The following is a 26,718-nucleotide window of genomic DNA, read 5'->3' on the forward strand; positions in this document are numbered from 1 at the left end:
GCACCGATTCTCCATATAAGCTGCCCAAGACATCAGTGTTTCTTTCTCACGTGTAAAAATTACGCCCGCGTCCCACCGCGTCCTGCATTGAACGTAGGTATCGTATATCATTATCCCACCAAAAACATAAATGTAAAAAAGGAGAGCCAAGTTCAATACAAAAATTATGCTTGGCTGTGGGGCTCGCCGCAAAAAGAATGGAGATCTAAATGAGTGCCACTGCCAAGTTCTATGCAAAATCCAAATATGTATTTAAAGGAACAAAATAACATTATAAACAAGTATTAAACTCTATTTCTTTGCTTTATTGGTTACCTATAACAATTGCTGTTATTTAAAAAAATGTGAGATCTTAAAGTAGGTTAGATTTGACTTGGCCAGTTTTCATTACATCAATCATTTTATATATATTGTAATTCTGATAAAATCTGGCCAAGCCAAATCTAACCTACTTTAAGATCTCACATTTTTTTAAATAACAGCAATTGTTATAGGTATCCAATAAAGCAAAGAAATAGAGTTTAATACTTGTTTATAATGTTATTTTGTTCCTTTAAATACATATTTGGATTTTGCATAGAACTTGGCAGTGGCACTCATTTAGATCTCCATTCTTTTTGCGGCGAGCCCCACAGCCAAGCATAATTTTTGTATTGAACTTGGCTCTCCTTTTTTACATTTATGTTTTTGGTGGGATATCAATACTTTTTGTAAAGAAAACTAGGCAGGTATTGAGATTTAATGTTTTTTCTTGTGTTTCCGCTGTATGGTTTTTACTTCTGTTCTTTGTATAATTATGTGGTGCCGCGCGCCGCCGACGACACACCGTTGTTGGCCGGTTGTTTAGAGCGTATTGCAAGTTTTTTGTATGGGGACACCACTTATTTTTTGACTAAACTTTATTTTAATATAGCAAATATAATAATACATATATTGGGGTAGTTTCAAATATCTGCTTGTAATGGTTCCAACGCTACAATAAAAAAATATTTTTTTGTATGGGGACCCCCCCAATTTTTTACTTTTTTTTATTTTTAGATTTTTTCCTACGCTTACACACAATAACCGAGCTGGATTCCAAATTTCATCCTTCTAGGTCATCTGGAAGTAGGTTAGGTTTAGGTACTTATATGTCAGTCCCAATAAAAAATGTTTTTTTTGTATGGGGACCCCCCCTATTTTTAAACTTTATTTTATTTTTAGATTTTTTCATACGGTTACACACAATAATCGAGCTGGATTCCAAATTTCATCCTTCTAGGTCATCTGGAAGTAGGTTAGGTTTAGGTACTTATATGTCAGTCCCAATAAAAAATGTTTTTTTTGTATGGGGACCCCCCCTATTTTTTAACTTTATTTTATTTTTAGATTTTTTCCTACGGTTACACACAATAATCAAGCTGGATTCCAAATTTCATCCTTCTAGGTCATCTGGAAGTAGGTTAGGTTTAGGTACTATAAGTCATAAGTCAGTCTTAAAATTTACGACTTTTTGACCTTCATACCTTTATAACCGTTTGAGCTAGCTTCATGAAATTTGGGCTTCTAGATATCCTTATGGATATAATTAAACACACGTAGTTTTATGTGTTTACGTCAAAGATGTTTTGAGTTATAGAAGGGTCAAAAGTGGCACCAAGTGGTTCGTGTAATATTACACTCGGCGCTGGCTAGCCAGTTCCTTTGCTTGAACTTGGCTTGACACGCTGCCGCGTGTCTAGATAGGCCGATAATGACGAGCCTAAGTAGGCAGTGCCGCGTAGGCAGTGTTCGCCGCAGTAGGCGCTAGGCGCTAGGCGGTGATACAATCATGCGACGCGCTAATGCGTTCACTCGTCGCCCGCCGGCGCCCGCTACCGATGCGCTGTGCTAACTGGATTATCGATATCGATAGTAGCGCTTTATAGAATCAGCTGGACGTGTGACGTTCCTCGCAGACACTTCTATCCATTTGATTGACGGTTGTCAAATCAAGGCCGAAATAGGAAATGCGGCAGTGACATGTTAATTAGAAGCAGCAGAATGCGTTTACTCGTCGCTCGTCGCCCACTGGCGCTAGCGCCCGCTACCGAGTACCGATACGATACTATAGTAACTGGATTACTGTCGTCATCGATATTCACAGCGCGGTCAGCGGGACGTTTGTAACTAAACAAACACTTCAAAATACCAGAATTATTCCACCTTATCAGTTATTATAGTTATAATAATTAGTTGTTTAGATTCAAATTATGTCTCTCTCTAATTTATAGTCTGTATCTTTAGGTAGGTACTTAAATAAAAGTGTAACATGTAACATTTTTTTACCGATTACAAAAGTGCCTGGATCAGTCACTGGACGACCTGACTTCAACCTATACATTAGTTGATCGTGTAATGTTGTCATCTACCCTCAATTAATTGTCTAAAGGAGCCATTTGAGGGTAGATTTTGTTTATTTGTATTTAAATATCTAAAGTTTATGACGACAACTTAATCGAACGACTTTATCACGTCAAAACTATCGACATAACTTGCAGTCGTGTCCCATCCCTCCCGACACCTACTTAACTGGCCGCGGTGATCGCCCCCCTCGGCTTACCCTCTCCCAGCGAAGCCACCGGATATTTCATCTCGCCATTCGCTAGTTTTTCTCTTGAGGAATGACAGTGTCTTGAACTCTTTGTTTCTCGTGCCCTAATGCTTTGTTTCGTCTTTTTGTTTGGCAACGTCATGCTTTAACAGAAAAATGCTCGGATTTTGCAGAATGTTTATAACCTCGATCAATGGTTACAACGGACGGATGGTTAAAGAATGACTCACATTCGAACGGTCCGGATCCGGGCCGAGACGTCCGACGTCGTTTTCTGTAGAAAGAAAGCATAACCGATTACCCATCATAGGAAACGAAGTGTCGGAAGAGGTCGGATAGGCCACCAAATGAAGACCAAAAACAGCCACACAGGGGAAATAATTCGTGTATGAGCGAATTTTGGCATAGTTGTAGGTCAAGGTGCCTTACACAACATACTGAAAGTACTGGTGGATGGGGGGTGTGCTAACGGGTGGAGGGGGGTTTAAAGGTCCCTTTTTTTAGTTTTTCGTAAATAACTCTTAAACGGTGGCTCATACCAAAAAAATTTCTTGTACATAAGTAATCTACATAAAATTGCCTATAAGAAAGATTCCGTACACTTTTTCACTAGGATCAATAGTAAAAAAGATATTAAAGCCGGTAAGTTAGTTATAATAAATTTTATGCTCCCACTCGTAAACGGTGGCCCATAACAAAAAAATATTCATGAACATAAATAATCTACATAAAATTTCATACAAAAAAGATTATATACACTCTGGAACCAACCCATTGTTCTGCCAAGCCAACTGAGCTACCGAGACTTACCCGAAGACAGCGAAAATTTCTACTACTACATCTTTCATATCAGCCTTAAGGTACCGTTTGGATTCAGACTACGCCAGCATTACTGCTACTGTATTCCACCGGGACATTACTGCCAACCGCATTACTGTCGACTGCATTACTGTCGCAAATAGCAAATATCTACTAAGCAACATTGATTTTGACAATTGCGGCAGTAATGCAGTCGGCATTATTGTCGCGTTGCAATAATGCTACTGTCGACTTCACTACTGCAGGAAACGTCAAAAGGGTGACAACCAACGACCCAGTGGCACCTGACTCCATTCTCAACACCATATTTTGCCGATGCACGACCGGGTGTGGGGCGCGATGCATCTGCCGGAAAGCAGGAATTTCGTGCTCCAGTGTCTGCGGTGTATTCTCTGGCTCATGCACTAACGGAGCCCTCATCGAAATCACCGTCAGCAATGATGATGATGATGATTTTGTAGTTTTAGAAGATAATTAGAAATTTTATTTATAGAACTATACGTCCCAATCTTAAAAATAAAGTTACTATTATGTGTAGATTGATTATTATTAAATTTCTCTCTTTAGTATCTTTTTAAATATTGATCCTAGCGAAAAAGTGTACAAGATCTTTCTTGTAGGCAATTTTATGTTAATTATTTATGTATAAGAACAATTTTTGCTATGCGCCGCCGTTTACAAGTTATTTACGAAAAACTAAAAAAAAAAAACAGACAAATTGATTAAAATTAAATTTCCCCCTTTAATATCTCATGAAATATTGATCCTAGCGAAAAAGTATAAATAATATTTTTTGTAGAGAATTTTATCACAATTATTTAAGTATAACGGTTTTTTTTGCAATGGGCAACCGTTTACTAGTTATTTATGAAAAAGCAAAAAAAGGGACCTGCGAAGTGATTGTAATTAATATTCCCCCTTTTATATTTTTTGAAATATTAGTCCCAGAGAAAAATATTTCGTATATTTTTTATAGGAAATTTTATGTAGATTATTTATGTAACAGAACATTTTTTGATATGGGCTACCGTTTACCAGTTGTTTATGAAAAACTAAAAAGATACTTTAAAATTGATTATAATTAACTTTCTCGCTTAGTAACTTTTTGAATATTGAGCCTAGTGAAAAGTATTAAATATATTTTTTGTAGAAAATTTTATGTAGATTATTTGTGTTGTAGAACATTTTCTGCTATCAGCTACCGTTTACGAGTTATTTACGAACAACTAAAATAAATGAACCTTAGAACTGATTATAAATAACATTCCTTCTTTAGTAACCTTATAAATATTGATCTTTGCGAAATGTGTACTATATTTTTTTTGTAGGAATTTTTTGCTATTGGCCACTCTTTACGAGTTATATACGAAAATATAAAAAAACATACCACAAAATTGATTTTAATTAACGTTCCCGTGTTGATATCTTCTTGAATATTGATCCTAGCAAAAAAGTGTATGGAATCTTTCTTGTAGGCAATTTTATATAGATTACTTATGTATAAGAACATTTTTTGCTATGAGCCACCGTTTACGAGTTATTTACGAAAACCTAAAAAAAGGGACCTTTTAACCCCCCTCCACCGGTTAGCACACCCCCCATCCACCAGTACTTTCAATATGTTGTGTAAGGCACCTTGACCTACAACTATGCCAAAATTCGCTCATACACGAATTATTTCCCCTGTTTTTCCTTCGTTTGGTGGCCTAGGAAGCGTCTACCGTTCTAGTGTGAATCATCCTTAAACCTCTCTTATATTATGTACCTATTTGGAAACGCGCCCGGTAATAAATATTTTCCCTAAATATAATTATTAATCTCTTTAATATAGAAAATAAAATATATCCCAACAGTTTAGCCTAATAAGTCAACTCCGAATGGAGATATCGCTACAGCCTGGATATAACAAGCCTAACGTTTCCAGCCACTCACAGGGTGTAATTAAAATTTAAACGACGGCCTAGCGGCGACTTAGCGCGCGCTAATTACCGCCGTTTGACAGCGGTTTTTTTTAATTAAACCATAGAGCTGACGGATTTCGATTAAGCCCCGCTGACGCCATGCTGTTATGGCAAGTTTGGACATGTAAAATAACAATTAAGGTATTTATATGATGTCGCAATGTGTTTCTGTATGTCTTCAGGCGCATACGTAATATATAAAAGAGGAGACTTAATTCTGTGGTCTGACCTGGCTTCTGAAGTCTACTAGTCTAGCTTGACCACCTCGAAATAATGAGAGAAGATATGGCAGTCAAAACAACATACTTGGGTCGACCAACTAGACGCCGTGCTGTGGGTTATCCTATCGGTGGGCGGATAGAGTGGAGGTAAATCTCCATGAGGTCGTATAGAGATTTTATTGCAAGTTTAGTATCGTTTCAAATTCTTAATTACTTCTGCTATTTACTGTCCATGGCAGTGTCTTAACATAAATTAAGTAAACAAGTTTGCCAAAAATATAACAGGCCTACATCCGCAATCAGTAAAAGCCAATTGAGAGCCGCTCCCGGCCATTTGCGCTCCAAAACCCGTTGTCAAACACAATAGGCGATCAAAGAATCCCCGTTTCAAAATTAAAAAGAGAACGGGAAATCTAAATTCGGGAAAGTTGAACAGGAAGCTCTCGTTTACATCGGTCTGCTAGACATGGCTGTTTATGAAAAGCCGAGGTAATAAGTTGGAAAATTTCGGTTGGCAACCAGACAATTATAGAAATAAAGTGTGTCAGTTATTAATTGATTCGCAGATCGTCAGCCCCATCGCAGTTAGGTTAAGGGCCCACAGATTACCAGTTCGCCGGACGATATCAGCCTGTCAGTTGTTCGGAGCTGTCAAATGTTCGGGGAGAACGTGCGTGAAGAAGAAATAGCTGCTAATGTAAATAAAATAATGTAATATTTAAGTAAGAAGTGAATCTCTGACAAAGCCCTTTTCAGGGCTGCAAAAAAAAAAGAAAAAAAAAAAAAAAAAAAAAAAAGTTTAACTGACAGGCTGATATCGTCCGGCGAACTGGTAATCTGTGGGCCCCAAATTCTTTGAGTCCACTCAGTTTTTCAGAATCTAGTCTATCAAGTACATGAGCTAATGAGCCTAAACTTGATGTGCTTGTTTTTCCCATCGAGGAGCTCCGTTTGTTACCTTCCGAAGTTCCGACTGCATCATCAGATCATTTGTCATCAGATTTAAGGAAGTACTCCAAATTTAAACCGAATCAGATAACCTGAAGTGGTTGATATTTAATTTAAGTTACATGATTTGAAGCACACATACCTACTTAATAGGTACAAAATATATGTATGCAGTGAAACTAAAAAAAGTGTGTAAAACCCAGCAAAAACCAAAGAGGTACGAGTATATCTTTACTCAAGTAGAACAACATCAGTAGGTAGGACGCAAATAGGTCAATGCTAATGAAACTCCAAATCTATTATACAGGGCAAGCAAATAACTAAAAGCAATACCGGCCGTCACATTATGCAACAGTGTATGCACTGCAACTGCACATGCACATGTCATCCCACAAAGGACCACAAATAAGAGGCTTCGGCGTCGGCTGAAGAGCAAAATGAAATGCCCCGCTACGCGGAAATTGCAAATGGGATCGGTCGCTTTTCTACTGATACGTATTGTGCATTTTTGGTCACGTATACCTCTCATGGACATATGAGACAAGTACATTACAGAATTAACGATAATTCATCATAGTTATTGAGTATGTAAACGTATTAAATTTCATTTCAAAAACGAGGATAGTTAAATTTATTGAGGGTACTTTCAATTACCAGTTTAGTTAAGACAAAGAGGATTGATAGGGTTTGACACGAACACATCCTTGGTATTGGTAGCCTAGGAGTGAGAGACGTCGCCAATAAGCTCCGAGAAAGTCGGCCGAGATGGTTTGGCCATATCAAAAGAAGGCCGCCTGAAAACGAAGGCAAAGCCCTTAGCTTCGCCTTACCAGGCCCAAGCAGGAGGGGCAAACCAAGGCAGCGGTGGCGTAACGTCATCTCCAAGGATTTAAACGCGGAATCCGATATCCAGGATAGATCGAAGTGGAAGGAGGAAAGTAGGAAAGCGGACCCCGTCACAGATACGGGACAAACGCTAGGAGGGTGATGATGAGTTAAGACCACGTATCGTTGTCGTCAAAACGTAATATGTTTTCAGCTCGCTTCATAATAATAAATCATAGACAATTTGCAAGACATTGGTCATTGGTATGTTACAAGTTATGAGAACACACATCACACATTCCCTAATGCAAGACTGCCAAATGCCGTTCGTTATCGGTCCACGAAACCAAACTTCAAAAGAAAACTAGAAAACTTCACCCGAACACCAGGCAAACAGCGGCCGTCAAGGACGTTCCTACCAGAGCATAATAGACAATAGCGACAAGTTTGCGAAGCCATCTCTCGGCGCGCTCGGCGGGGACCAGGCGCGCAGACGTCGGCGGAGTAAATTAGGCGGCGGACATCGCGCGCCGCACTCAGCGATATTGTTATCAGCCCGCCCCGGTCGCGGGTAGGGCTGACAATGACGGCAATAACAAGAAATATATGTAGAATATAGAAAAAAGAACATTAAAGTTGTTTGGAAGAGATCGCTTTTGACGTGATAACGTAGCATGAACACACATGAACACCGGTAGCATGCACGAAAAAGTGTCACGTTGTGGACAGGTCTCCATGGTAACGTTACGGCAATTTTTTATCAATGTTTTCTTATGATGTTATCACGCAAAATTATCGTCCGTAAACCGACTTTACACACAACCATATTTTTTTAACGATAAGACCGCCTGTTGTTTACCTCTGCATTTATTTCTGTTTTCCTTTGTATTGTTTTTCTCTATTAAGAGTATTTGTATTGTATTGTAAAATAAATGGTTGTACTCGTCGACGTGGTTTAGGTTACGCTACGTCTTACGTAGCACGGTGGTCTGGCCCTAGGCCATAATTCAAAATATGTTATGTGTTATTTTTAAGTGTCAAATGCATTAGTATTATTCACTAATAAATGTACTTTAAGGAGGTATAAATAGATCCTGGATAACTCATTATTTTCATTCTCTAATTAACGTCGAAAGTGAACTGAACTCCCGGTTGTACGCGCTCTCTTATCGGCAACTAATTAAGTGATCGGTCATTAGTGGTGAATTTCTGCTGAATTTGTGTATTTACTGATTATTATGAATATGGAGCTTCAAGAATCAGGTATGTAGTTTTGTTTATCACCCTAACTTTCACTCTTTTTAGAAAAACATAATAATAATAAAGGGTCTACGCCATGACAAATTGTAATGAGATTTGTTTTAAATGTTATTTCTTTACTTGGAGTTTTAGTTATTTTATTAATCCAACGTAATGACAAGATTTATACCAGTTTAAAGCTTATTTTTTCTAGATTTATAATCATGAAAGTCTTGCTGCGTAAACTTGCGTATTTAGTTTTTAAACTTTCTTGTAACGTATTAAGCTTATTAACTAGTACTGAATAGAATTTAATGCTTCACTTATTGTTTTCGTTTGCTTTACTGTTATCTTTTCTATAGAAGTATACTCGATCTTTATGATTGATTTTTCCATTTAGTATTTAATTTTTTTTGCCCGCGGACAGCGAATCGGGGCAATTTTTAGGTTAGGTATTTATTTGTATTAGTTTAGTTATTTTGTTTTAGTGTTTCTTATGCATTTTTAGTATGTATTAATAGTTAAAACTAACAAAGACTTCAGGTTTTTTATGATGTGATTTTTAATGGAGAAAAGTTTAATATACTTATCATGTTATATACTGAAACAAGTGTTTTATTTTATTAAAAACAATATTCGTTACATCATATACTCATTCCCGAAAAAAAACTACGATAATTAACATTTTTTTTCATTATGGCCGCCTTTACAAGGCGCGCCGACCACCGTGCGTAGGCGAACAACGCGCGAACGCGGCGCGGCGCGGCGCGGCGAAATCAATCCTTTGATGCCCATAGAAGTGTCCTACGTAAGCGTTCTCGTTGCGAACGCGGTGCGGCGCGATTTGCACGCGAATGTCAGGCGGCGCGGCGCGGCGGCGGCCGCTTTCGCCGCGCCGCGCCGCGCCGCGTTCGCGCGTTGTTCGCCTACGTAAGACGTAGCGTTAGACTTCGTTCCAAACTATAATCATATACTTTTCTCTATGGGCTCCCGACTGAACGTAATGATTTTATTACGAAACGCTTTAGAGAACTATAATGAATTTGATCATGATCAATTTAGTGTCGCCGCGGTCAAGAGGACACAACCAAAGGATGGAACAAAAACATCTACGCGCTACGTTTTATTAATGGTAAGACATTCCATTTCTGACTGCAGCTGCTCTACTAGTACTGAACGCGTCGCTGTTATTGTCAATTTCCATAGTAAAATGAACAGTAATGCAGCTGTCGTTGGAAATGGACTGTCACCTTTAGTAAGAAGTTAGTTGATATCTTTTCTTACATCCTTGTTCCTACTGAGCAGGGTTGGGCAAAATACTGGCTTCCACGTATTTCAAATACAAATTACAAAATACATTTTTAAAAGTATTTGAAATACCAAATACAAACTACTTTGGTGACTGGTATTTGAAATACAAAATACAAATTACAGTGTTTAAAATAATGTATTTCAAATACAAAATACAAAATACTTTTAATTCTTTTTGTCTAATCGTTTAGTTTGTTTAACGAATATCCTTTCCTAAAAACGTATAGGGTCATTGCGCTTGTTTTCGTCCAGCTCTAGTTTTCATCCACTTGACGAAATTTGAATATAAACCTACATTGCTGCAAATAGTAAATTAAAAATGAAATATATTATTTGCCTATCTGTCAAGTGGTCGAAAACTAGAGCATGGACGGAAACTACTGTAATGACTCTATCCCCTGGCTGTTGACGAAAAGTTCCGCGCAGAATAACTCGCGCATGGTACATATTTGCCCTCGTACAAGTTGTACATTATATTTAAAAAAAAAACGTTCCATTTTAGGATCATAGAATTTAATAAAATGTATTTTGTAGAAATGTATTTTGAAGCTTGAAGTATTTGAAATACAAAATACAAAATACATGTGAGTGCAGTATTTGAAATACCAAATACAAAATACTTTTCCAGGTAGTATTTGAAATACAAATACAAAATACTACAATGTATTTCAAATACGTATTTCAAATACATGTAATTGAAATACTGCCCAACCCTGCTACTGAGATACTTAGGTACCTAATTTTGTTTAATTATTTAGGTTGAATAGTAGAAAAAGTATTATATTATTTGACTCATTATACGTACCTAACTACCTATATAATATTTCCACTGGTTCGTTTAATATATGATATCATTGATATCATAATATAAAATATGTTGCACAGTGTGCTCATATATACTTTGTATTGTTTTGTATGTGTTTTACATTTTACTTGTATACTAATATTGTAAGGAAACTAAACTAAGATGTGAAATTATGTAATAAAGTAAATAATAATAATAACGTATGCCTTGTGGCAGCCCTGAGCACATTCTGTCGGCGGGCGCGTCGGCTGCCAGCCGGGAACAAAGCAGCCGCGTCGAGCGCCACTCACCGCGCTCCACGCCGCTCATGCCGCCTTGGTACTTCATAGCTTTATATTATTTCGCTATTTTTATAAATATATAGCACTGTACGTATATAGGAAAATAGTACATGCATTGTAAGCCAATCACGAGTCAGCTGTGTAATCAACGCCCAATCAATCGAAGAATATTTATGAGATAGGTGTTGCCCATTCGTTTCACCTTAAATAGGTGGTTATTTATAATGATTGTTGTTAAAATTAACTACTGTTTTGAAAATATACGTACACTGATTCTGATTTAGGTACTTATGTATGTACCACCTATTTCATAGCTATAAATTTTTGTCCTTTTTATAACCAGAACAAGACGTTCATAGTTGTATAAAATAAAGACTCTAAACCGAAAACAGAATATCGGCGCGATTCTGGAAATCAATTAGATCTCTACTAGACCTCAACAAGTTACGATATGGATAATTTAAAGATATTTGTAAGATAGATATGTCAAATTTGACGTTTCCGCGATTCTGGAGGTCCTCTTGAACGATTTCGACAAGTTATGACTTAGATATCCAAGTCACATCTAGTCGATATCTAATGTAAATCTAGTTGATCTCTATATTGTTTCTAGATCTTGTGATTATCTCGTTTCCCGAATACGCGTGTATGTCCAGTATTTCATAATTCAAATCCCAGAATTAAAGTCAACGATCAAGTATCCTCGGTCCCCTGGCACGATGAATCACCCCAGGCGCGGCCCGCTGCCGCGTCGCGTACACATACTGCTAGCCATAGCTACACCGCTATACTTCACTTCGCAGGTACACGTCCAAATAACTGAGATGCACGCGTGTAACAGGACATTTTTAACTAGGTACGCGTATTCCGAAATATCAATCTGTCTGTCAGGTAGAGCGGGTTTGCCCGCAACTGAGGGTTCTGCCGCAATTGAAAATTTAAAACTCTAAACTGCCTCTCTATTGCTCGAATATGCTAGAGCGATACATAAGGAGATTAAAGGAGGCATTTCGCGAGGAAGATTTTTCAGTAGACCCTCTGGATTCTGTAGAGGAGTTACAGAACGTGCAGAATGTGGAATGACTTGCCTCCTGAGGTATTTTATTTGCGCTACGACATGGGATTCTTCAAGAAGCGGGTATTTAGGGTTCTCAAGGGTCGGCAACGCTTAAGTGGCTCCTGTGGTGTTATGTCCACGGGCGACGATGACCGCTTCCCATCAGGCGGCTCGTCTGCTCGTTTGCTGACTATTACATTTAAAAAAAGGTAGTATTTCTCGACCGATTCTCATGAAACTTCGTGAGCAGGTTCGATAATTACAAAGAAACTCAAAAACTACTGAACGGATTTTTATACGGTTTTCACCTGTTAATACTCGTAGAGTGATTCTTGGGGGAGGTAGGCGTATAATTTGTTTGAGTTATGTATAATAAACCCGAGCGAAACCTCATTAATGTTAAGTTCAATAGTTATTTGTTTTACAAGGGGGCAAAGTTGTTGTTTAACCGCTCGTGCTAATATTGATACCCGAGCGAGCGAAAGATTCCAAAATTGGACCACGAGTGTAGCGAGTGGTTCGAAAAATGGAATCTTGAGCGTTGAGAGGGTTTCAAAGCACGAGGGTTAAACAAAATTTGCCCCCGAGTGAAACACAAAATTTTTCACCACACCAACCCGAAACAAATATTAAATGTAAAATATCAAACAAAATCAAATCCAAATGAATGTTATTAAATATATATTATCCAAAATCATCATTAAAAGTCAATTCTACCAGCAAACATAAGAAAACAACTCAAAATTTGCATTTAATTACTTTGCCTCACATGTGAATAAAATGCAACTTTGCTATCAGTTTTTGAAGTGCAAAGTAAGCCTTTCCGAGCTGGTGCGGTGAAAAAAATCTAAAACAATACCAGCAAGTTAATATCGTCTGCGACTGAGCAAGCGTGCTCTTATGCGTCATGCGAGCCTGGTGTGTTGTTCCACCGTGTGACACATGACGCGCTATCGCGATACGGGAAAGTACCGGTGTGCGTGTGAAATATCCATGTTGTGTGTAGTGTAAGATCATAGTTGTACAAATACATGTGTTTAACCAATTATTAGAGGCACGGGTGACATCATCATCATCCATATCACTGTTAGGTACAAACCTATTGTACTCGTAGAATTGCTATTTCAAGCAACTCGATTGAGGAAAGAAATAAATAACACTGCATATACCTATCAACTTCTCTGTATACCCACCCGTTATTCATGAAGTTCATGGTGTTGAAGGCTGTCAGAGTCTATATATACTTGTAGAGTTAATACAAAAGTAATAAGGGCCTGCCGCGAATTTTCGTTATCATATCAGCCGAGCCGAGGCATTCAGTACGAATACGGATGAGTTATGAGAGGCAGATAACAAAATTTCGTTTTTTTTTTTTGAAAAAAAAAAAAAAAAAAAAACGTCAAGTTGCTGTCACGTCAAGCGGCTGTCGAAAATTTTCTTGCATAAATTTTAATTGAATATTTAGCTTTTTTTGATCTAATTTCGGCTCAACTGTTAGCTGGATGAGTGAATGTAGCCAAGGGTCTCGCTCTATGAGCGTAAAAAGTGGAATCTCCTTCGATGATGAAAGTGTGGATATGGACTGGGGTCGCGCAAGTTTACGAAGCCTTCCTGAAGGGGCAATGCGAATGAATGCGCGTCTAGCTGAAAAACGTAGTTGTAGTAACCAGGGCCCTGACAGCGAGGGTAATGATAGCGAAGGAAGTTATACAACCGTGGTAGGTAAGCGACTACGCAGGCGATTGCGGACCGGAATACTTCAGCTCTCAACACAAGGTAATGTCGAATCTGAAAGTATGAAAGAAGAGTTTGAGGTTGCCCTTACGTCAAAAGAAGCGTTACCCAAACAAATTGCTATGGCAAAAATGCTACGAGCAGAAAACATTAGTGGCATTTTGAGAGTAAAGTTCAAAGGCGCGTACAAGGTACTTATACAGTTTTCTCTCAGAACGCAAGCTGAAAAATTAATAAGTTGTCCGGCATTTAATAATGAGAAGGTGAGTTGTCAGTGGTCTAATCAAGCTGAGTACTCTTTCGGTCTGATTAGAAATATTGACCTAGATATAGAGGAGGAGGAACTGCTGAAAGAGTTTAATGTCTCGCAGGTAGTCTTGGCAATTCGCCGCCTAAATCGACTTAATGAAGACGGCCAATGGGTTAAGAGTGAAGCCATACGTGTATGCTTTAAGGCGACTTCCCTCCCGTCTCACGTGTACGCGTATGATTGTCGCTTTAAAGTAGAGCCCTATATATTCCCAGTTTCGCAATGCTCGGGGTGCTGGAAATTTGGCCACCGAGCACGTACATGTCGGACCAAAAAAATTGTGTGCCCTAAGTGTGGAAAAAACCATCAGAACTGCATCACTAAAGTAATGACGTGTGCCAATTGTCAAGGCGCACACATGGCACTTAGTAAAACATGCCCAGTTTTCTTGAAAGAAAAGAAGCTAAGAACGATTATGAGCAAACACTTCTGCACATACAAGAAAGCCCTCGAACTTTACTACGAGCAAAAGAGCACCTCTACCGAGTCACCAAGCGATGCCATTGATAACACCCAGTTAAATACGAATACGCCGTATCGGGATGCCTTAACATCCCAAAAATCTAGTGCAGTAGTCTATACACCAAATATTAGAAAGGAAGAGGACAAACTGAAAAATGCTCTTCCCTTAGCTGGACCTTCTTCTCCGGTGAACAAACAGGAAAGGCAAAAAATCAAGGCAAGGAAGCGCAGACAGGAACCCAAATGTGACCTTCAGCAACCGGTTGTACCATCGGTAAATCAAGGTAAACAAGAGGGTGAAGATGAGAAAGAGAAGAGGAGAAATAGCACGAGATTCCTGGAGATACTTCAAAAACTTAAAGAGATCTGTCTATCAAGGCAGACATTGGAATGTAAAGTTAAGGCTGTAGTTAGTTTTTTGACTGAACAAGTAGTGTCATTTGTGTTAGACGTCGTGAAGGGCGGCGATATTTTAAATATGTTATCTATGTTTAATTATAGATAATAGTAGAAATCGCGCCCTTAGGGAGGCGCTCATAACTTCGGCCAAGCTTCGGTCATACGACATCGGTGCTTTCAAACACATTCTTGGTAACCCAACATCGTACACGGCACAAATACGGTAGATTGGCTGAAGTTATGCTCAAATAGGTTTTTTTTTTAAATATTCACTTATATGGATGTAGTTAGCATATTCTTTGAAACTATAAGAATCGGACTTGATAGGGCCGATATGTACCAATGTATAAAGGTCCTGTTAAATAATAAATTTAAAAAAAAAAAAAAAAAAATTCGTTTTCACCACACCAGCTGAGAAAGGCTTACTTTGCACTTCAAAAACCGATAGCAAAGTTGTATTTTATTCACATGTGAGGCAAAGTAATCAAATTTTGAGTTGTTTTCTTATGTTTGCTGGTAAAATTGACTTTTAAATGATGATTTTGAATGATAAATATTTAATAACATTCATTTGGATTTGATTTGGTTTGATTTTGTTTGATATTTTACATTTAATATTTGCTGAAAATAATATTTGATTTGATATTTGATGAAAAATGTTGTGTTTCACTCGGGGGTAAATTTTGTTTAACCCTCGTGCTTTGAAACCCTCGCAACGCTCAAGATTCCATTTTTCGAACCACTCGCTACGCTCGTGGTTCAATTCTGAAATCATTCGCTTGCTCGGGTATCAATATTAGCACGACCGGTTAAACAACAACTTTGCCCCCTTGTAAAACAAATAACTATTGATACACATTTTTATTGCCTACTGTAATTTCTCTCCTTTGCATGTCTGTCAAGTACTACTCGAGATCTTTCAATGTGTGAGCCTAAACTCGATGTGTTTATGTTTTTCCATCGAAGAGTTCCTTTGACTACCTTCCGACCTTAGCTCCATGTTAGTGCATTGTCATCGGAAATATAGAAGTAAGTATGCGAAATTTCAGCTCAATCAGACACCCGGAAGTAGTTAGAATTTTAAGTTACTAGATTTGAAGTCTGTATCTTTAGATCTTTAAATAAAAGTAAACAAACAATTTGTGAATCTTCGGGTAGTTATAACATTTATTGGTTAACCGACCAATTACAAAATCTCCTGGATCGGTCACTGAACGACCTGACTTTAACCTACATTATTTGATCGTGTACTGTTTTCATCTACCCTCAACTGGCTTAACGAGCCATTTGAGGGTAGATTTTGTTTACTTTTATTTAAATACCTAAAGATACAGAGTATAATTTGAAGCACCAGTATACAAAGAGATATAGGTATATACATATGTTGTGACGTTTACAAAATAAGAGTGCAATACGAACTACCTGCAAGTCCATCTGCAAGTCGACATTCTGTTGTCAACTGTCATGGCGGGTAGACGGGTCGCAACGGTCGCAAGGCATATGATTGACCAACTGAGTTTTTATTTATCTATCACCTTGTAATACAACAGAACCTAGACGTCACATATACGCAGTGAAGCTAAATAAAAGTAAAAATACATCTAAACACCAGTTTCATAATGAACGAGTCACAAAGGGCGCGCGTGTATGGCCCGCTACCCTTGCGGGTTCACAGTAGGTCACTGTATACGATCCCATGACACCGCATGATTAATGGCCACGCTGAGGTAAATTATGTCATCATTGTCATCAACCGCTGTTGTGTTGTGCACGCGTTTTTGCATAGTAACTAGGTACCGACGGATTATTAGGAACATTATTATGAAGATGGTTATAATTTAGGTATAAGTATAATGAAACAAAGTGTGAAAGAACTGGTGCTTAATATTTATTAACACTGCAAGATAATACGGCAACCTTTTCTAACAAATCACATGCAATTTTTGATACATTGCGGCATTTCATTGATCGCAGTCCATAGGTACTGTCAGCATTTTCTGAAATGTTAGTAAGGCAAGTGTAGGTATATTCTGCGTGACTGTTAGAACAAGAAAGTCTTGTAGAGATTTTGACAGCACACGCAGTGCAGGTGTTATTTTAAACGTGAAACTTCTATGACATTTATGCCGTATAAATAACACTGGCACTGCGTGTGTTGTCAAAATCTCTGCAGACTTTTCTTGGTTATTGGTACATAAAAAATCTAGTGTTTTTTTCTGGCCAGTAACACTACACAGCATTTTTTTTACTAACAGCAACACCGAATGCCAGTCAACGTCAACCGGGCCATTCGAATTTCGAATCTCTCCGAAATAGTTGTAGTTTTTTTTTACAGTAAAACTTTTCCTGAATCAGCACTACGAGTACCAGGGCCGCATGACCGTACGATAGATCGCGTCGGCCGTGTCACCGTCTGTTACGTGCGGCCAGTGCACGCGAGATGTCTGTTATTTACGACCGTGTGGCGTGGCGTGCATTACGGTTGGTAGAGTGCAAGCCATTAGTATAGTCCAGTATAAAGTGGCCTCAAGATCCGTTACAACGATGCGTAATCAAAGAGAGCTTTTATACTGGTCCCCGACCGATTAACTGGCCCGTGCCGTGTACAGCACGAGCAGTAACTATGGGAACGTCAGCGTCAGTCTCCGATGGTCCGGTACCGACGACATACTACTCATTTCGTCAACATCGTATCAAGCTAACAATGAGGTTGGCCGGTCGAAGTATTTAGCAGGTGGCGCCAGCATAGCTTGCCTTGTCACAATCCCTAGAATTTAATCAAACTTTTGTTTTTTAATGGAATATTATAACGTGAATAGTCTTTAAAATACAAAGTTAATCAATTTCTGTTATCGATTATTCTTAACTAAGTACCTACAAACTTTGTAATTTTATTTTAATAGCATTCATTTGTAGCATACATCGCCATCTAGTATCAAGTAGTAGAACTAACGTATCCTTTTCCGTGCCATCTTGTGTTGAATAGACAAACTATACGTAGGTGCTGAAGCTAGGGCGTTTTTGATACGCGGTGGGGGAACTAAAATCAAAACCGTCAATTATTTCACTATTAGGTATTGTGCTATTTGAAATTGCGATAACTGTTAAATTACTAATAAGGCTATAAGATAAATTCGTGGTCAATAAGACCAGCGTTACAATTGGAGACGTTATTAAAAATTCGGATCACTGATTAAGGCTGCGTTTCCATCAGAGATGTGCGACGATGCGTTGCAAGACTAGCAAGGGATGTTTGTTAAGAACCAATAGAATCACTTCATTTGTTTTATTTATTCCAATAGTTCTTAACAAACACTGGTGGAAACGCAGCCTAATACACAAACTCATACGGAGTTATATTTATTATCTCTGCTCATAGGTATTATGTCACGGCATTCGCTTACATCCGAACTGGACTGGTGAAAGGTGTTTTAAAAGGACCTTATACGTTACCTTGTGCATAGTAGGTTCTGCCATCTTATGGGCTACATAGGATGAATAACGACACATATCCACCTCGCGCCAAACATCTGACGGCTCCTATGCTGCCCCCTATAGTTCATGCACGGGGCCTATAAATTAACTAGGTACAGAATTTTTGCCCAGTTATTCACATTAAAATTAAAATTTCATTTCCCTTACAATGGCTGATAAAAATGAAACGACAATATTGTTGAAATAATTTATTTTAGACTAAAAATAAAGTGAAACAACAACTCAAAGCATACAGTAAGTAGCCTATTAACATATTGTCATATTTGATACTTTCTCATACTAGTGTTACAAATATGTATATTTGTGGTACCTATGATGTATACAAATTCCCATGTTACAACACAATCAAGATGTATTCCAGAAACTAAATTGATTTGTTTGGCTTACTTCATAAGGGCGGTATTCCACCTGACCAACGTCAGTGCGTCTCACTCTTCTCATTAAAGCAAAATATGAGACGCAATCCACATTGGACAAAGAAATTGGATAGGTGGAATACCACACTACGTAAAATAAAATGATTAACATTATAACCTCATTTCCACAGATTTTGTCATTGACTAATACCGGTACTGACAGATATTACCGATACATACGACATAAAAAAACATTTTTGGCAATGATGCTTACACACATTTTAATTACACAAGAGAATGACTTTGACTTCAACCATAAAATCACAGATTCAATATGTAAGAGAAACGCTTGTTCTGAAACTTAATAACCTTACTACTAAAAAAAAGAAATAATAAATAATGGGGCTAGCCAGTCAATTCATTTTACAGATGGCGCCAGCATAGGTTTTACCTGTCAATCCTACGAATAGTGTCAAATTCTGTTTTCATTTTTTGGAATCGCATGGCCCAGTCATGGGACTAAACTTAGAAACGGGAAAACTAAGCTGGCGCCATCTATAAAAACCTTTGATAGTTGCCAACTTCATTTGATGGGCCGAGTATGTCTAACATTTGCCATGCGTGTGCATTTCTACTTTTCTTTCTGTACAGTAAACTAAAACATATCCTTGTGTTCAAAAAATAAATTAAAATACTATTCAAGTATGATATGTAGGCATAATAGGTCAAGAAATGAATGCTCAAAAAACGTTGTAGAGGGAAATGCTAGGAACACAATTTTTGACTCCGTAACTTTGTTTGGACTAGTTAGGAGGTGAACATATCAAAAGTCCCCGGCTGTAACCCCGCTGCTGGGGGGTAGAGGGGGGTAAGAAGGTCGAATTTTTCGGTTTTTCATTGATATCTTGGAAACTTTGCGTCTTAGCGACATGACTACTAAGACAAACCGAAAGCTGATAAAATTAGTAACAAGTTTTATTCTGTCAAGTTTTTCGATATCATGAATAGTTTTTGAGATACCCGCTCTTGAAAGTTTATTTAGGGATTTTAATTTTATCTTGATATCTACGTCAGTGAAGCTGTTAGGCCATGTTTGGTATCATTTTCGTATAAATCGGGGGTGCTGAATTCATTTATGGTATCACATTGACACCATTCCGAAGTAAAACCAAAATTTAAAAATAAATATTTTTTTAAATCCCTCTTCAGGCTTAAACCGCTGAACCAATTTCGTTGAAATTTGGTATAGAAATAGTTTAAACCTCGACACACGACATAGGATAGTTTTTATAACCAAAAGCATCTTTTGAGGGTGTGAAAAGTGGGGTGGAAGTTTGTATGGGGAGTCAATAACCGCTGAACCGGTTTAGATGAAAATTAGGACGGAATACATCTGTGATTTAGATGAAAGTGATACCAAACATGACTTCAAACCTTACCTTGAGCAGTTTTAACCTCAGGAATTCAGTTTCGTCGACGAAGTTGAATTCCCCCCATACTCCATTTCACAACTTTAAAGGATGATTATTGAGATAAAAAGTATCTTATGTCCTGTCTTGGGACTCGAAATATCTGTATACCAAATTTCAATTAAATCGGTTGAGCGGTTTAAGCGTGAAGAGAAATTTAAAAAAAAAGGTATTTCTTTAAAGTTTATATGTTTTTTCTTAGGAATGGTGTCAATGTGATACCAAAACTGAATTCAGCACCCTCGATTTATACGAAAATGATACCAAACACGGTCTAGCAGCGTCACTAATGTAGATATCAAGATAAAATTGAAAGCCCTAAATAAACTTTCAAGAGCGGATATCTCAAAAACTATTCAAGATATCGAAAAACTTGACTGAATAAAACTTGTAACAAATTTTATCAGCTTTTGGTTTGTCTTAGTAGTCATGTCGCTAAGACGCAAAATTTCCAAGATATAAGTGAAAAACCGAAAAATTTGACCTTCTTTCCCCCCTCTACCCCCCAGCACCGGGGCTACGGCCGGGGACTTTTGATATGTTCACCTCCTAACTAGTCCAAACAAAGTTACGTAGTCAAAAATTGTGTTCCTAGCATTTCCCTCTATAACTTCTTATTGCTTGGCCTATAAGCACAGTAATGTATTACTTAAACTGTAACAAACTAAAATTATACACACAGTGTCCAATCTTGCAGATCTTAAAATTAGTTTGACAAGCCTTCTATAGCCTATGAATCCTATGATTACTGCTTTGAGAGATGCATCCCATGACTAATTAAATTAAGGAAAAACTTGCATCTATCAAGTATATTTTTTACAAGAAATACAGGTAAAATCACTTAAGCTTCAAGTCAGTACTTGTTCCAAGGAACATTTTGTATTGCATGCTTCTTTAACTTATGCTTCTTCAAATATTTGGAATCAATAAAGGCTTCCCCGCACAAGGTGCAAATGTAAGGCCGTTCTCCAGTATGTGTTCTGAGATGGACTACTAAATTTCCTTTGAGTGCGAAGAATTTCATACACACAGAACAACCAAACTTCTTCTCTCTAGTATGAGTGAGTTGATGTGTTCTCAAGTGGGTTTTGGTTTTGAATCGGAGCGAACAGAGGTGGCAGGGGAATGGTCGTTCATTTGTATGCACTCTCTCATGCATCACCAACATAGCTTGACTAGCACAGCTCTTTCCACAGATTCCACACTCGAATCTCTTCGAATTCTTAAGCTTTATAGTTTTATGAGTCAATATGTGGCTCTGCATATCTTTCTTAGATGTTAGGACTTCACCACACTCTGAACACAACAGCTCATTTGGGTCTACCAAATGGACACTATCAATATGTTGCTCTAAGGCGGACTCTACAGAGAACATCTTCTTACACAAGGCACAAGCGTAACCTAGAAGTTTGCCCAGATTAGTAGTTATCTCATGTTTTGCTGTTTTCATCAGTTCGTCTCTGACTTTTCTCACTTTGGATTTTGTGCATTCATTAGATTCTTTGTGAGTTGCCAGCTCTGATTTGCTGGGGAAGGTTTCTTCACATTCATTGCATGAAAATGGATTAATATGGGTCAGTCTGTGAGTCTGCATGGTTATTTTTTGATGGAACCTTTTGAAGCAAATATCACATTCAAATTGCCTTATACCACTATGGATCATCATGTGCCGTTTTAAGTTGTTGGGATTGGCGAATGTTTTTAAGCAAACATTGCAGCGTGGTTTGATGTTATTGTGTCCATATTTTATATGCTGGGTCAAAGCATTTCTTCTGATGAGTTGCTTGCAGAAGGGGCACATGATAAGTAGCCCTGTGATATTGTGGAGCAAAGTGTGACCGGTTAGTATCTCAGCAGACTCAAAACCTTTGCCACAGAGGCTGCAGATATGCTCTTCAGTGGCAGTGTGGGTGTACTGATGCTTCTCATAGTCTGCTAAATCTTCAAATTGCTCTCCGCAGTCACAGAGGAAGCTGCCATCCTCTTGCTGCAAGACAGTAGCTATCTGGCCATCATCAGCATATTCTATAACTAGCTCAGAGCCCTCACACTTCAGTATTTGGAATTGTGATGAATCATCTCCTTCACAGAAAATCACCTCCTCCTCTTGGGACATGGCTTCACCGTCTTCAGTTCCGTCCAACTGGGCTTCGGTTAAGTATGCCACATTATCTTTGAGTAAGATGGTCCCGTCACTACCGCTGGCGGCAATAATTTTAATGAAGCTGTTCTTACCAATATTTTTGGTTAGACCTCCGCCAATTTCCCCTGTGATAGCATCTACTAAGTCTGTGACATTGTCTTGGGAGTCTTCGACATCTGCATCAATCATGGTGAAATCATGTTCATCCTGTGTTTCATCCTGGTTTTCCTCTTCTACAGCATTTTCAAATTGAACATGTTCGTTTTCTTGACTTTCTTCCTCATTTTCAAGTATGGTAGCCGGCACATTGGTAGGGACTTTGGTGTCTGACATGAGAAAGTGGTTCATTTCAAACTGCTGCTCGTTTATGCTGTCCTCATTTTTATCTTCAACGGTCACCTCCTCTGCATGGTCCATGAGCTCTTGTTTGATGTTAGCGATAGCAGTCTCTTCGCTTTCATTTTGATCTTTATCTTTAGGATCATCAATGACAAGTACGTAGTAATAGTCATCATCACTGTCAGTAGGTTCCTTTTTGATGATATCCTCTAGTTGTTTTTCAGGGTTGTTAGCTATATCATCTTGGTCCTGTTCGTTACCTTCTGCCTCGTCTATTGCTTGGCTTTCTTGCTCAGCCTGAGTTATTAGGGCTTCTAGTTGTAATTTGAGTTCAGACTCCATCCTGATACATTGCTTCCGGAACTGGTAGGCAGAGCTGAGGGTCTCGTAGCACTGGCCGCACAGCTTCTGCGGCAGCCCATCATCCGTGTTCACCTGGAATTATATAATAATACCTAATTAACTAAGTTTAGCTAAGTCTGGTGAAAAATACAAATTGGTATCGAGTTATAATTAGGCACTTACAATGCTGATAAAGAGATGATTCAATAAATATTGTATTTTCAAACCAGTACCACAGTCATTTTGAGCAATGCCTAATTGTAAAAGTACAAATTAATATTTTGCTAGAAAACCGATTAACTATGTACTAGTACGAGAAATAGCATTCTAAGGTTGGATACGAAATCCAAAAGTTTGAAGCTATAGCACAAGGGTAACATAAGATTTATATGGGAATCACTATAAAAATAGGGGTAGCATACCTCAATTTTATTTTAGTGCCAACGTATTTTAATATTACGCGAAAAACACGACATTTTGAGCACACTTAAATGACACATTTCAAACTGACATGCTTCGAAGTGGGTATGAAGGTTATATTTAATTTAAAATTTGCGATTATGTAAATTAACCTATTTATTTGTGTTGATAACACTAATTTAAGAACGATATTATATTAAAACGACACATACCTCGATTGTAGTGATTTCCAAAAATTTCTCTTTCACATTTTTCTCATTATCGAAAAGTGACACTTCAGATTCGGGCGACAGGCAGCAACGGCACAAACTAGACCACGTATCCATCTCAAAACGTCGTATACATAATCAATCCACCAGGAAAACCTGGAAAAAATACGTAAATACGATATGAATCCATTGTTTTGACAGATAAAGTGTGTACGAGTAATCAAAGAGCACAATAGTATCCAAAGAGTAAAAATTATCTACGGACCTCACCCATAAATACGATCTATGCCTCGAAATTATAGACAAGAAGAGCGTCAGTCGTGCAAGATGGCGGCAGAATGTCGGCGGAAATTAGTACACTATCTAGCGGCCGCTTTGAGAACTAATTTTGTTTAAGTAGCGCGTTTATATCATTCCGTTGCTTATGTTGGTAGCACGCTTGTAAAGTTGTTTTCTAGGGCAATAAAAGATGGCGCTAGTGTATACGTATGTCGTGTATGTACCACGGACGTAGAGAGTAAACGGGATAGTGTACACTGGCCAAAAAGTGTGTCCACATGAGACATCAAACCTGAGCCCTCCATCTCTTTCTAATTAGGGTGACCATAAGTCATATGTATGTGGGATATTAGCATAAAATTGAATGTATAGTTTGGCCAGGATCTTTTCTCATTCGTACATAATCAGAGAGAATCATACTGTATTTTCCCTATGCTAGTATAATTGTCCCAGAAAAGAGATGGATATAGTTCTTTTCTCTCCTGTAAAACGCTTCACAACAACCTTACTTAATTTAGTCGTTATAACAGCTTTTAGTCGTTATAAAAGCTGTTACAGATGGGATGGGCGTATTGAATCGCGATCATGGTCGATTGTGAGGAAGGTGTGGTCCGCCGTACCTACATCAAAAACACAGCTATAAGAGAGAGCGAGACAGATATCCAGGATGGGGTAAAACGTTGTACTACGTAACTAGGTAATTCGCAAATCGTGTCGATTAAAAACACTGCCTTCGGTCGTGTTTTAATTTATCACCACTCGTTACGAATTTGATTCTTACTTTCAACACTTGTATCGCAAATTAACTTATATTAATACTATACCGACTAGTTATCGATACCAGTCATTTTGTCAAGCCCTAGCGTAGCGTGGCGTAACAATTTATGTTTATACACGAAATTATCTTGAGTATTGACTAAAATAATAAAATATTAGCACACAACGAAATAAAAACTTACATTTAACTGTGTAAACCGGCATCTTACACTATTTATGCTTAACAAAATACCTATCACTATCAATATCATACTCATGGTGTGTTCATATACGTGATGACTTCCCTTTTGCATACTTAAGCTATTCTTTAGGCGTAAGCGTCATCGTAGATTTGTGATCTGCTACAAAATTTTCAAATTTGCGCCTTTGTATACTGACGGAAATGTGTGTCCAACCTATATAGAATCGATTACATCTATATAAATAGTTAGAATTAACGTTTCAGTAATTAAATATTATGTAAGTAAGTATAAACATGAGTCTGTAATGTCTAAGGACTTTGGATTTAATTTTTGGCAATTATATAGCTCTCATTACATGAATCGAATAATTAAACATGCCGAAATAAGTATATCTTTATTTATTTATTAGTATACTATTTAGGTAAACTTATTTTTACATTAAGTACGTAATAACAATTCTGTAAGACCGATCCAAATCGCACCGATATCATAGTCACCCTAATGAGTTTGACAGTGTTTTCTTGATTGTACACGTGTGTGTGTGTGTGTGTACACGAAAAATATGTCATCAAGTTGGGGATACCAATTAATATCCAAAGTTACTACAATTTCTACCATATTCAATTTAATGTTTTTTTTGTTAGAGCATGTGCATACATGCTTGGTTTAATCAGTTAATAATATTGACATCATAATGATTAACAAATTATTTAAAAGATATCGGAACTGTAATCGGAATATAGCACTAAAATAGTATATGAAGGTAATTACTTTCAGTAGTATATTGATATAAATACTGCCACAATGGTATCTTTTTTACATTGGCAACATGTGCGAGTGAGACACGGGGCTCTGGTTTTCTATCTCATGTGGACCGTTTTCTCTAGTCTGGTACGAACTACTTTCTGGCTCGGTGATAAGGTTCAATTTAGTATGACAAAAAAAGTGACAGTTCGCTCCCGATTAATATATAACTTCCTGGTATGTACAAAGAAAGATGGTCTTCTCAGCGGTCGGCAACCAGCGGACCGCGGGCTGCATGCGGCCCGCGAGCCTCCCTGGCTATTTCGTATGTAATATTGACAAATGACAATGTCTGATAAAGTCATAAATATTAACAGAGTGGGGTTCGCGTCCACTTCGCTAACTGCTATGTGGCCCTTGGCTGCTAAAAGGTTGCCGGCCACTGGTCTAACTAATGTATGAATGTAAAGCTGTTAACTCTTACCCCCTTATTTTTAGTTTAATTAATTTTTATCCCTTTCTTACAAATACATAAGTCAGAATGAGAGATAAGGTAAACGATTATTAGCTAATTAAGGTTTGTAGTGCGTTTATGAATAAGGGGGTATGTGTGTACGTTACATACGTTTATGATATTCCTTCTATCCAATTAGGATTGTTCATTTTTTTTAGACCCCCATTTTTATTGAATTTTCTGAAAATATAGGTTAATTTAAGATACCAATTTGAATGATTTAGTAATTCGTGGCTCGGTTGAATATTTATAATTTATTGAAAATATGAGATACGACTTCTCGTAAATTACATGTCGTCGGCTGATTAGGATAATGCACAAGCAACAACAAGCATTAAAAAAATAGTTGTCATTGTCAATTGATTGTAATGTCACCTGTCGACAATGTCGGTGTCACGAGTTTCTATAAATAACAATCGGGGATTATTCGTCGACCGCCATATTGGTAACATCGCCTCGTGATTCATTTCTTTGTTTTTGCTCATTAGTGTTGTTTAAAGTGTAA

The 26,718-nt window shown here is 37.8% G+C and overlaps 1 protein-coding gene across 1 annotated transcript; it reads right to left on the reverse strand.

The window, feature by feature from the left end:
- Positions 1-21,046: 21,046 nt before the first annotated feature.
- Positions 21,047-24,097, reverse strand: LOC134674057 (zinc finger protein 84-like). Its single transcript, XM_063532107.1, has 3 exons — positions 23,983-24,097; positions 23,721-23,873; positions 21,047-23,181 (listed from the first exon to the last, which is right to left on the reverse strand). The coding sequence occupies exons 2-3, from the start codon at positions 23,832-23,834 to the stop codon at positions 21,118-21,120; spliced, it is 2,178 nt and encodes a 725-aa protein (XP_063388177.1). The 5' UTR covers positions 23,835-23,873; positions 23,983-24,097; the 3' UTR covers positions 21,047-21,117.
- Between the last annotated feature and the right edge of the window lie 2,621 nt (positions 24,098-26,718).

Source organism: Cydia fagiglandana, chromosome 19, assembly GCF_963556715.1.
Source record: "Cydia fagiglandana chromosome 19, ilCydFagi1.1, whole genome shotgun sequence".
NCBI lineage: Eukaryota > Metazoa > Arthropoda > Insecta > Lepidoptera > Tortricidae > Cydia > Cydia fagiglandana.

Bases quoted from the DNA above. Each gene is read 5' to 3' on its own strand.
- LOC134674057 (XM_063532107.1), bottom strand. From the start codon at position 23,834: ATGGATACGTGGTCTAGTTTGTGCCGTTGCTGCCTGTCGCCCGAATCT. The intron at 23,182-23,720 runs GTATGTGTCGTT...ATATAATTCCAG, and splicing joins TGGAAATCACTACAATCGAG to GTGAACACGGATGATGGGCT.